Genomic DNA, 13,256 nt, shown 5'->3' on the forward strand with positions numbered 1-13,256 from the left:
GTTGCGACACAAGATTAGCTGTTCTTTGGTGAAAACATCCCAATCACTTCCGCGACTGTGACGGCGCTCGCCTTGCCGCCGGTCTTACTTGTTCAAGCACCCATTCATTTATGGCATCGCGCAATAAATCGAGCGAACTGTTCTGTACTTTAACCTTGCCACATACCACGCTAATTCGGTCAAGGTCAGTGACAAGGTCAACTACGATAACAACAAACAATTGCGTTCGTTCTGAAGTCATGCGCTGTTGTCACCGCACGTTCTCTGCTCTACAAAAGAACGAAAACAATCACGAAGCTCACAGTTGCAGGCGGTGTGACTCGGTGGTCAGTAGGCTTAATAACGCCCTAGCAACCAAGCCTCCAGATGAAAGTTAAGTAGTGTGGACCGCATATCACAGGAAGAAGAATGGCGACCGACCAGATCGATATCTCATCTATAGGGAGATATTACCATGAAAATGTCTTTCATGAGACCCCCCCCCCCCCCCATCAAGTTTCCAAGCCACATAACTGACCCGCTTGGGATTGTAACCGACTGCTTCCCACGACTAAACGGGAGCCTCTTAACGGAGGACGTAGTGGTTTGAAATGGAACTACGAGTAATCACATTAAGGAACACTATCACAGACTCAATGCTCTATGGAACAGGAGCTTGACGGATCGGTTGAGTTGCAGAATAATGCGTGGCTGACGGCGACGTGAACTGCATTGAAAACGTGGTTGGTTCATGCCAGAAACCACATTTAACCAAACTAGGGGTCGCGCTGGAAGCTTTCAATGGTCTTTTACCGTTTACTCTACAGACACCGTCTTCAAGACAATACCAAACCAATGCGAGTACGAAAACCAGCACCTCAGGTTTTTTGTCAAACGTCCTTTAACTACGATTCACTTTGGTTGTACCATGAAAACGTTCTGGACCAATAAGGCTCAACTTCGGCTTGAGTGTGTGTGGCTGAAAACTTCTGTGGAGAAAGCGAATTTCGCCTATCCCAAGTGCGTTTGTCTTGGAGATAAAAACGCAATCACAGGGCGACGGTTTTGAACAGCTAAGATTTTGCGCTAACATTAGCGAAAAGTGCTTCCAACAAAGGGTAAGACAACAACTATCGATCAACCCTTAGAAAATGGTCATAAGTTCCTGTCCCTCCAGTTGCTCCTAGTTGTAGAAATCCTATAAATATGTCTTTCTGGTACACACAATGCTGTTCAAGCTGTGCTCTGAAAATCTTGGTCGCCACACAACATATAGCTTAGCATCGCAACTAGTCAGCCGAACAAACAACCAACTCCGTGAAACGAATACTGAGCTTTCAACTCCAAAGCGGACTGATTTATCTACGTTTCCTACCCTTGAGTCTGAGCGTATCAAGGTTTAGATAGTGGGCGAGGGGGGAGCGATGTTTACATTGTGTGTTTACCAAGCCAACCTAATCGTCGGACAAATCCGGGTCAAGCCGTGTACAAAGAAAACAAAGGATGGTACCGAATGACTTGCCGTCCTCAACTCACGTACCTCGAAAAAAGCTTCTTTCTGGAACGGAATGCCACACACAGCTACTGTGACTCGTCTAAGCATTAGATTATTGTATTATTCAGGGTAAATAAGACGACAAGTAGGGAAGAACATGTTCTCTTTTCAGCAAGACGATGGTGTCGCTAGAAGACGGCTGACTGTGCGCCGGCTTGTTTCGTGTGTGTGTGTGTGCGTGTGTGTGTGTGTGTGTGTGTGTGTGTGAATGGATGAATGGGTGTGAACTTTTAGAGAGGGAATTAGGCCATACACATTTCCTGTGTGGTTAGAAGTGCCCGCTTACAGAATGGTGACGATTCTTCCACCCGGGGCTAAAGCACCTCACTCCACAACCTTTGAGGGATATGGGAAGATGGTGCAAAATCCACCAACAGCCTCCATTACTGCTTTCGTCCCGTTGACGGCTCCACAGATGGGCGCATTCTCCGGTTTTTTCAGTGTCTCTTCAATCTAGCTCATATTGTGCATGGGCCATTTTCCGTGTGTAAAGTACGGTTCATGTGGGAGGGTATGGTATTGACCACATCAAACCGTTAATTCCACAAGAGACATGGATCATCTCACAGGAGCGCGATATCAAATTGCATATGCTCATGGTTTTCGCAACCCAGAAAGAGCATTATTTCCTTTTTGAAAGAAAATTTTGATATTTTGTCGAAGTCTCTATTGCACCACATTTCTCCCTGACGCCGAAACCATTGAGTTTACGGCCTTGAGTTACTTTCACAGTTCGACACACTGCTGATCAGCAGCTCGTGACCGAGGTTCGCGGCTTTAAAACGCGCTGGGTTTCCTTGAGATGCACAGTGCTGGTGATTCCCAACACGAATGAAATAGCTGTACAACGCTTTCCGGCTTTTTAGCATAGACTGGCTTCACTTACAGGATGAAATCTCCACAAAAAATTCCAAATCTCCCCACACTACCAACAATCTGTAAGTAGCTTGGTAGAAGAATAAAATTCACCCGACGAGGGAAATCCTTGTTCGAGGAGCCAGTCGACACATATAGCCGCGTGATGCGGATCCCGTGATTGAAGCGGCGCGATATCCTGTCTAAATGCGAGTTAATCACGCTACTGATCAGCCGCTCCTGGCCGAACGGTTAGGTGTTCGAACCACTAGCCAGCAGGTTGCGGGTTCGAGACTCTCCGGAGTTTCGCGAGAGGCACACTGCTGATGATTCCCAATAGGGGGTGAAACAGCTGTTGAGTGTTCTCGGCTTGGCTTTACCGGCAGGACGAAGTTCAAAGTAACATTTTTCAGACTTGGAGACATCACATCTACGCTACTTAGTTCCTTGTTGGTCTGTGACCACAAAAGGTTCTTTATTCAATGTGCAGAGAAAATCTTCTACAGCTCGTGGTTGTTTGGTTGGGCTGCATTCAGCTATTGCTGTGGAGGCACTAGTAAGATCGGAAGCAAAACAAAAGCAACAATAACTGAGTTCTATTCAATTTAGATCTGAAAAAGTTCATACCTAATTTATGTATGGTGTTCAGCTGATTTGTTAATGAAGAAATATGAGGGAATCAAGTAGTAAACATAGTTCCTACGGTTCCTCTACTTTTTTATATACTGGTTAGAGTGCGGATTTACCGACCGGAAGGTCTGTGGTTCGAACCCAACTTTTGCCTTTGGACTTCCCCTGTCTAGGCTTGGGCAACCTGCCTCGTGTTTTTTTTTCGGGTAGCATGGTAAGCTAGGCACCGAGGAGTGTTACGGCTGAACGATATTGGCCAAACGCCGGGTAACACCAAATAACCAGTACGCAATAATCGTTCACCGTTTCCGCTACCGCCTTGACTTCTAACCGCTGGCTGTGTAGACTAGCTCTGCAGTTTTCGGAAAATCCAGGCTAGTACACATACTACTCATAAAAGACAAGTGAAATGTAGTAAAAACACAGGTAGAAGTGTGTTATGTTTGGTTTGACTTGTGTGGTCACGTCATGTGCTACCTTGTAACCGTTTCCCAAATTCGCATTTCAGTTTCAATGGGTTAGGCGCCGCTAATACGGAAAGAAAAAGGCCAGTGGTTCTTGATCCCGCTTTGCCCAACAATGTTTTACCGTGCATCTGTCGACCTGTTTCACTCTCCTTCGGCGTTTCATAAGCCCAATGCTTTCAGAAACAAATAGCGAAAACGACCCGTTAAGAACGATTCGACACCAAATCCAGAACAGTAAGGTGAAAGGACCGACCTGAACTCGAAAATTCAACAAGGACGTTAACGGCCAAGCTAATCTGAATGGAAAAGAGTACTGTTCACCCTTGGCGTCTCACCCCTACCAGCCCAACGGTACTCCGAATTCTGGACACTCGGTTGCTTGATTGTTTCGGCGACACGGTGTATGCACTGTACCAAATGGGGTTGCGACAGTCCCACCTGGATTAGCACGAGTGTATGCGAAACGGAACGGAAGGGGGAGCGATTGTCCGAAACGAGCACTAATCGCCCAACCCATTTAGTCACACGTGCGACAAAATCGGTGTACCTTTATGGGATTACCGAATGTGTGCTGATTTCAACTTCGGTTGGGTTGCTGAACAGGTTAGGCTCGGCTACATACAAAGTGTTATCAACTGTTTTGAAGCAAATTAATAATTGGACAGTGTTCAAAAGCCTTCTTAGAACAGTTTATTTCTCGCGACTGTCGCACACAGGTGAATCGGCCTCATCAGGCAAAAATTCGAACTGCAAGTAGGGTTGTTGAAGAGACGTTCTAGAAAATTGGCGTCTTGAAGAAAGAAGCACCCCCATAATTTGAGACATCATCTTTCAAGAACTCGCAACGATCCGCACAAGTAGTGTGTCACTTTGGTTTTGACTACCATGTGAGCTTCCAACGTATAATAGCTGTTGCCAAATCTGTTGCATTTCTGAAGCCGTCGGGAATTCGCCAGTCCGGCGACCGGATGTTGGACGCTAAATCATTGACTTATGGTTTCGGAAAAGTTTGGGGGACGAAATTCCCGAGGAAAGATGATTTCCTCATCATTTCCAAGCGACTGAATAACATGGACTGATCAAGGAGGCCAGCACGAGGAAAAAACTATGCCTAAAGTCAGCATTATTGCAGACTGCTGCTAACTGCTGGTTGTTCCATGCGAATCAGCAGAAATGTAGTTTACCGTATAACTTTTCTATAACTACTGATATTCCTTGGTAATATGCATCGCGCGGACTTTTGTCGGAAGAAGTTTCTTGTGTGTGTTCCTCAGCAGCACAGGCCAACCCAATAACCAAAGAGAGAGGGTCAACAAAAATCAGAAAAACAAACCATTGTTACCCGCCAGTTGACCTTCAGTGTCTATACACAAATTCAGTCAGAACGAACAGGCAGAAACACGCCGACGGAGATTAGTGTCATCTAAGAGGAAGCCTTTTGGCGACCAGGTGGCCGAAAGTAAATCACCGAAGCTCCGGAAGGCATCAGTGCGACTTACTCAACAGCAAATTCACGGAAACACGTTCCGAGTATACAACTTGAAGGACAACTTGTCACCAGCAGCCCGTCCGGGGCGTCATACACTGGCCGTACAACAAGACGCTGGTCTTACGGAATCCGTGATCATCGTCATCATCATCATCATCATCGACAGAATGACCGATGCTTCTGATCGGTACTCGGCGAATCAAGACTGCTCGCCGTTACTGTTACGGCAACGAAGAATCGCTGTTGAACATTGATGTTTTGCTGTCGATGATGATGACGATTCCGTTACCGTCCACTTGCACAGACTCAACCTCCGTGTGCGAAAGCAATGCGAGTGGACACTGAATCTTAGCAAGTTGGACACGATGGCGAACCAGCACAGGGTCCCAACAATGTTATGACTGTCTTTTGCCATTTGTGTAGTCAACTTACACTAATTACTGTGAAACAGTGAATTTTCTATGTTTCTTTTAATTGCTGCGTCCATGTGCCGTTCTGTGCCTGAACACCAGGCACAGAAAACTATTCTCGGTTTCGTAATCCACATGACATCTCCGGGTGTATTCTAGCGTTCCAAGCTATAAAAATATTTTCAAGCTTTAAATATATGGAGCTTGCGATTGGCAACAAACATGTGAGGTAAATTCACCAGCTGCTGGGATCTTTCGATAAATATTAGTATTGGACACGAATCATGGACCACCCGTCGATAATGAGTCCAGAATTCTTCCTGATAAGCTCCAAGAAGGGCGAAACCGCTCGTGGGCTGTCGGAGAGCTTTCAGCAACCGTATGAGTAGTACATTACGGATATACGTGTATCGCGGTCTCTTGAATATCGTAGCGACTGAAACATGAGGCAGCCTGGTGCAGCACATTCAGTGGCCTGGAAACATCACAAACGAGAGGTTCAGCTGGGTTCCAGGTGAGTCTCTCGCTAATAACCAAATTTGTCGGTAAATGAGTGTATCTCGCTAATCTTGTGAGTCAGCTATAAAGTCCAGTGTGGTCGTACTGACGGGATTCCCACCTTCTTGACTACTCGTCTTTGTTTCTTTCTTCTCCCCAAAGGGAAGACATCAATAGTTTGATCTTCCATGAAGGATGACCTTCATTGGGATGGTTAACGAGAAATCCTGTCTTGAACTCTACAGAGAAAGAGATCCCTGTTGAATGTTGTTCCAAGGCACCAGGTCAAGTAAGTGTTGTACTGTTGACTTTCAGCGGGAAGAATATCATCATTAGCCATTATAAACCGCGTGCTAGATGCTTCCGTGTGCAAACCAACCACCACCAGTTGGTCAACAAACAAAAACAACAAAAACGTACACCCCAAAGTTTTGCAAAAACTGCGTGTCACTTGCTACTTGATTTCGCCGGACAACAAATAAACAGTACTTTTCCGTACATGTTTGCTAAGTGCTCTGGCAAGCCAATGGCGACAAAGTTGTCAAGCTTTAATACTGTTTACTTTTGTTACCCCCCAATGCTGTTTGGAAAATGCTGTTAACCTGGGGCGAACATCACAACCAAACAGAACAATTGAGGCACAACCGGAGTTTTGTCACAGCTTAATGTGGGCAGGAAAAAAGGGACAACAACATGGCGTATCCCATAGTTGTCACCCACACAAAAAACAGTTAGTTAGTTTACGTATTTTTGTCAATTTGGTTTCCTGATCAATTCGTCCGGGTAGGATTTATTTGCACGCGCACTAATCGATTGTTTTCCCCAAACCAGAACTGATATTATGGTGCCCGGATCACCTCCTCTTGACACATGTCAAACAAGACCTAGAAATGGTCATATCCGGTGATCCCGCAGTGATTGGTAGATCGATTTTCTGGCTGTCATACTGTGTGTGACAGGTCAATGAAACATGGGATATACGTGGTAGTTGCAGGGAAAACAAGAAAATACCGGATGAAATGCCGTCTCTCCCCTCTGGAGCTCGATGCTACTGCCTGTGGCACAGCGTTGCATAAGTAGTTTATGTGCGAGCTCAGGGAAATATGATCAACCATGTTCAACTTTGTTGTTAGAATAAAGCTTAAGATAGCTTAGTGGTTAAGGCGAGAAATAACTGCGAGGGAGGCCCCTGGTTCAAACCCAATATCAGCATCTCGACTGTTCCTGTCTAGGACTGCGCAGCCTGGCAGTTTGTCAGCCCTCGTGGTTCTTAACGTGGCAACTACACACAGAAAGGGTGGCAGAGCCAAACGATCGGTTTTACTACCCTGAATCATGTTATCGCAACGACAGTAGAAACTGATCTACGTGACAATTGTCATACCGCTCCACCTACACCGAACTAGACATCGGAAGTGATAACCAACTCCTAATGCAGCTATATTCTTTGAATGCGATGACACACAAAAACATTCGAGTGAGTAGCTTGCGTCTACCGATCGGTTTGCACACCTTTCCAATCAGTCAGTCATGATTGCATACGTGAACACTGGAAAGAAATACGTCAGCATACAGTATATGCATTGGTCGGGTTTTATCCAATGTTCTGCTGTACAACCTTCTACACGCCTATCGCTCGGATTTATCTCTTACGTTTGTGGTCACACCCTTTAAGAACAAGCGATAATAATAGTTGTCCAGCTGTAACGCCCTTTCGATGCCTGGCTGCTATGCCACCCCAATGAAGCATGGGGGCTGAGGTACTGCCAGGTTCTCTAGGCCTAGACACGAGCAGTCGAGACCCTGAAGTTGGGTTCGAACCTCGGATCTTCCGGCTGGTAAACTCGAACCTTAAACACTGAGCTATCTCGAGCTCAAAGTTGATGGTGAGATAGTTCTCCCATCTCAAACTTGGGCCACTGTTAGTGGACGGTACTGGTTGGCATCAGTGTGCTCATGATGGAATGGTGAGGACCAAAGAAAGGATGGTTTCGGGAAATATACTCATTTGCAACTCAATTTGGTTTTTCACGAGAGACTCGACTGAATCTCTCGTTCATGATACTGTTCAACTGAATTTGCTGCACAGAGTTTTCCGCAACCTTATGAGTAGTATATTAAGTCAATGCAATGTATCGCGATATCTCGAATATCGTACTGACTGTGCAGCACATTCAGTCGAAGGATGTCATTAATGAGAGACCCACTTGAGTCACTCGTGAAAACCAAATTGATTTGCAAATGAGTGTATTTGTCGATATCAGTCCAATTTGGGTTCAAGTAGAACATAAGGTTAATGGAAACTCGGGGACTGTGCCTACCTGATGAGCCCCAAGCGGAAGGGTGAAACCGGTCGTGGGCTGTCGAAGAGTTTTCAGCAACATTGTGAGTAGTTTCCTTTATAAAAAGAATGGTTTGCTTTCTCAATTTTCTGTTGACAGACAGCTCATATCGAGCTAGTACTGATAAAGTACAACAAAGTCAACCAGATATTACGGTCTTATCGTTCTTCTGATTAGTTCTGGAAGCAGGAGAAAATCGCCCAGAACACAGGAATTCCTAATCGAACTTCCTAGCGCTTATGCGCTGAGTCTTGTTAAATCAAGATGGATAAGCTCCGTAAACACACTGGGTGATTTAAAAGGCATAAGGCAATTGAATGACCTTGATTGACTGATTGACTTCACGCCAAAGGACGAAGGATTTTGCAATATCCGCGAGTCTTCACTTTATCCTTCATTGCTGAACGACAGTTGTGGCGTGGCACGGTTGATGGCAATGACTGAAAAAAATTCGAAGCTATCTAGCAAGAGTATGCTGAAAACACTCAAGTAATTAGAGTTTAGTTAATTGCGCATCAGATTAAAAGGAAAGTGCTATCCTTCCGGTCAACTGTTGAAGATCATTCTTCTTCTGTTTAGTACGTGACAAGCTGAAAGTTGGAGTTGTGATAGCGCTTATTCCGAAGGTCTATCCGTACATGGCTACTGACCGGAGAAAGTTTAATTCAGTTTAATAGTCAAAGAAAATGGTGTTATTTCCAGTGGGCAACATTTTTGGTGTCTACATGGCAAAACGAAAGGAACAGAACCGGCACACTTGTAGAAAAAAAACTAACCTTTATCGAATCGTAGCAGCACACTACACGACCATCTTGGACATCCACATGCGTTGGAGGATGCGCAAACTTACACTCATTCTCGTCCCGCAAGCACTGGTTCCGCTGAAATCGACGGCACACCTCTAAAGTGAGCCATCGCGAATCTTTGATGTTCGGAGCGGCAGCCGCAGCGGCGGTGAGAGCTGCAACCGCAGCGGAATTTGCCGGTGAAAACCCGTTAGCTGTGGTTGGATGCCCGTTCAATACTGGATTCTCGTTCAAACTCGCAGAAGTGGAAAGATTGGACAGGTAGTGCGGAGCGAATGATGGATAGGCTGCCACAGCGGGCTCCGTCAAACTGGTACCATGGATCATAGTCCTGGATTGACAATTAAAAATGCTGTGGAAACGGAAATGGGGGACAAACACAATTAAAGAGGTGGCTGGAAACACTGACATGTCACTAGGAGATTTGAAAAAGGTGACAGCAAGATGGTAAAAACGCTCGTCCCGGTGATTTACCATTTTCACGTGGCAAGCGATAAAACATATCAATATATCTTTGCAATTAGCCATTCTTCAGAGGTCTCCTCTGGATGTTCGATGAAACGGATGTAACGCTATGTACCTACAGTTTTGTTCCATTGCAGTCTAGATGGTGGAGTATAACTAAAGAGTACCCAAACGGTCGACCCTGATTGGATAAGCACCGATCACGAAGTGATGAGTACTGCTCAACGAACAAAAAGACTGTTGGTGTGTCGTCGAAGACCTTTCAACATGTTTTGTCATGAATAGAAAGTTCTTCACTCATAAAAACACACCAAGTAAACAATGTTATTGCCAGAACCTTGAAAAAAATAGTGTAGACATGAAGTAAACAACAGCGTTGATTAGAAAAGTGGCAGAAATGAGCTGGTGCGGTTAAACACTTTGAACTACAAATTGAGAAGTTGCCAGAAGTACAAACTGTGTGTAGTTTACAAATCCCAAGTGGAAACCGAAAGGCAGATGGGAAATGTTAATGTCGGCAAAAGAAGGAATATCGTACCGGGTAAAACATGTGTAGAAGTAAGTAGTAGATAGTAGTGTTAAGTAGTGAGACGCGTATCAATCATTGCGCGTGGATTTCATCGTATAGGTCAAAAGTAACGCATACTACAAGGAAATATACAGTTCGCAGAAAATTCACTCATTTGCAAAATTAATGTTTTTCTTGGAAGACTCTTCTGAATACAAAATGGGTCTCTCGTTTAGGTGATATTCTTCAAGTGGATGTGTCACAAAAAGGCTGCCTCATGTTTCTGTTGGCACGATATCCGAGATATCGGAGTACACTATCTACACGGAACATACTACTCACAAGTTTGCTGAAAAACGCCCCAAAGCCCGTGGCTTATTGGGTAGGCACATTCCGGGAGTTTCGCTTAAGTCAGTTTGCAAAATGCACTCGATTTCACGGATAACTCGGTTGACTGCATGCTAAATCTCTCCTTTGCGTTATCGTTTACGATATACCGAATATCGTCCCTACTGAAACATGATGCGGTCTTGGTGTGACACATTCATTTGAAGGACGACGTATTCAGCTGGAATTCAGCTGAGTTTCCCGTGAAAATTGAATTGGTTTCCCGTTTCAGTAGCCGGTGAGAAAATGTCAATTGGCGACGTTGTGTGAACGTATAGAGCAGAGTCTGGGATATTTTGAAATATCTGAAATGTATGAAATATTTTCGAAAAATTTTGCAAGTTTCAAAGTGTTAGTCCCTCGAAGGTGAAAAATTATTTTTAAAAAAACAGTCCACCTGCGGTGCCTAGCTGCCATGCCCCACGAAGGAGGTACGAGGTCTGGGATACTGCCAGGTTGCCCAAGTCTAAACAGGGGAAGTCGGGTTCGAACCATTGACCTTCGGGTCAGTAAATTCGCGCTCTAACCAGTGAACCCTCTCGGAAGTGAACTACGAAACTAGAGTCCAAATGAGGGAGGTATTAGGTGGAGAAGATGTAAAGGAGGCGAATAAACGTTCACAGACTGAGTGGCACACGCCAAACGAATTGGTCAGGTGTAACTAGCAAAGGCATTGATGATAACCCGAGAAAGTTTATTTTAGCCTTAGCTACGGACTTGTTGACGTAATTGAATAAGCAAACGAAAAGTGCCCCAAATTATGATTTTGCCAGAAAGTGGATCATAGACATGTAAGTAAAAAAACTGGGGCTTTCGGAAAGTGACAGATAGAATCCTCATCTAAAGTTTGTTAAAACGTGTCGCGACTGAGCATATTTTTACTTCGTACAAGGGGATACGAAATTGGAATTCCATAACAAGAATCAACACCCTAGACTGCACGAGACAGGCTTCAACACCGATAGTTTTCTCCTCGATTTCACAACCGGAAACTGTTCGTCTGGCGTGATTTTGCATAGTAATGCGATTAAATACAAATCCATTCAAAATGCATCGAAACGTATTGTCAGCGGACAGAAGAGAAAGCATAGAAACTTATGGCCAGGATTACGTAAAAACTGCGCGATTCATTCAGATTCACCTGGCTTTCTACATCGCAAAACCGAGAAAAATGTGGCGACCGAGCGAAAGTTGTTTCCATGCCAGTTTTTTCTTTATTCAGAAAAAGGTAAAAACGTTTCACAATGAATTTAACAAACCGACGGCTAGAGGTCGCGTGTTTCGTACTCCCAGGACGTCTTAACGTGATATGCTGCTTATGAGGCATCCGGAAGCTCTCCAACAGTCCATTACCAGTACCGCCCATCTTGGAGCCCACTCTATTTTCTACTCGAAATCAAGTTATACGCTATTTGCATAGTATTTTGAATCCAGCTGTAACACCTTTGCGGTGCCTAGCTGCCATGCCCCACGAAGGAGGCCCGATGGCTGGGATACTGCCATGTTGCACAAGCCTGAACAGGCGGTTGGGTTCGAACCACGGACCTCGGGGTCAGTAGACTGAACCATCTTGTCCCCCATAGACTTTATATATACATACATATAGATTACATACTTCGATACTTGGAATATCGTACCAATTAAGACGTGAGGCGACATTTGTGCAGCACAACCATTTGAAGAACATCAAAAACGGGAGCTTCAGCTGAGATTCCGCCGACGCCTTCGGTAACCCTAGTTTACTTTGCAAATGAGTCTATTTCATGTGTCGGTAAACAGATTGGATAATCTCGACAAGAAAGCAAAGCGGTGATTAAACTCAACGAAATTGCAGTATTCCATTCCAAAGGATGCCACCTGCAACTGGGACTACTTCAGCATTATCCCGTAGTTTTCGGTTTGAAAATTTCACCACTTTTGAAATCACCCCCCACCCACAAACGGCACTCTTCTCCCAACAAGAATGCAAGCAAATAGCTCGTGCTGTGGCATGGTTTATTTCGGACAGGCTAGTAGCTTCATGGATAGATAAGTAGAGCTACGCTTGTCATGATCTTCAAATAAGCTTACTCGCTAGTTTACTCGTTAGTGTAATCCTGTCGGAGCGTAGTAAAATACCCCGTCCTTCCGAGAGTATTCATAGCTGAAGCGCCCCCTTCGAAAGGGGATATTTTTATCTGCAATTTCATGATGGGAATCTCTGGTCCTTGGATTATTTAGAAGGACAGACTTTGTGAAGAGTAGACGTGTCTAGAAACAGGAAATTCTAAGATATTACCAAGTTGCATCCACCTGAAATCCTTGGTGAATTTCAGGGTTGTAAAATGATTGGTACCTACAACAGACCACACTGACTGACTGCATTTTGATAAGCGAGTTTTTGGGGTGAGATGACAACTCATTGATTCTTATTGGTCACGGCGACTGAGATTCTTTGGGGAGATGATGAACAATAGAAAATAGTTCCACGCATTCTACGCCTTCTGTGGAGATGTATGATTTTATATGATGAAAGTTAATCAGAACAAATAGCATGGCGAACGAAGCTCGATTTCTGTGATTGCCTAAGGCCAGGACAGCACAAATTTGCAAGGAAACCTACAACAATCACGCGTGTTCAGCCGCGCCGGTTTATTGAGTTTTCCAACGTCCCGTGTCTCGGTCCAGAGTGGTATTTTAATCGTACTTGTGATGCCGAATAAATACATTATCCGTTGGGTTGGTTCGACTTCCCTGGAGACATCAGATTCCCTGCCTCAGACCTCAAAGAGCTGTTAGTCTTGTGCATTTATGGCCTGTAAATCAACGTTACCAGTGAAGTATATCGATGAAATGATTCGGGGTCCTTTTGCAGGCTTGTTTACG

General features: G+C 44.7%; 1 protein-coding gene across 1 annotated transcript in view; it reads right to left on the reverse strand.

Moving 5' to 3' along the window:
- Window positions 1-6,722: 6,722 nt before the first annotated feature.
- T265_00880 (hypothetical protein) overlaps window positions 6,723-13,256 on the reverse strand; it is a gene marked incomplete at both ends in the record, with an annotated part of 79,571 nt that continues 73,037 nt past the window's right edge. The window contains 2 exons of the mRNA XM_009164775.1: window positions 6,723-6,767; window positions 9,002-9,383. Coding sequence (XP_009163039.1) covers window positions 6,723-6,767; window positions 9,002-9,358 — 402 coding nt within the window. The remainder of the gene's footprint in view (window positions 6,768-9,001; window positions 9,384-13,256) is intronic.

Source organism: Opisthorchis viverrini (assembly GCF_000715545.1).
Source record: "Opisthorchis viverrini unplaced genomic scaffold opera_v5_9, whole genome shotgun sequence".
Taxonomy (NCBI): domain Eukaryota; kingdom Metazoa; phylum Platyhelminthes; class Trematoda; order Opisthorchiida; family Opisthorchiidae; genus Opisthorchis; species Opisthorchis viverrini.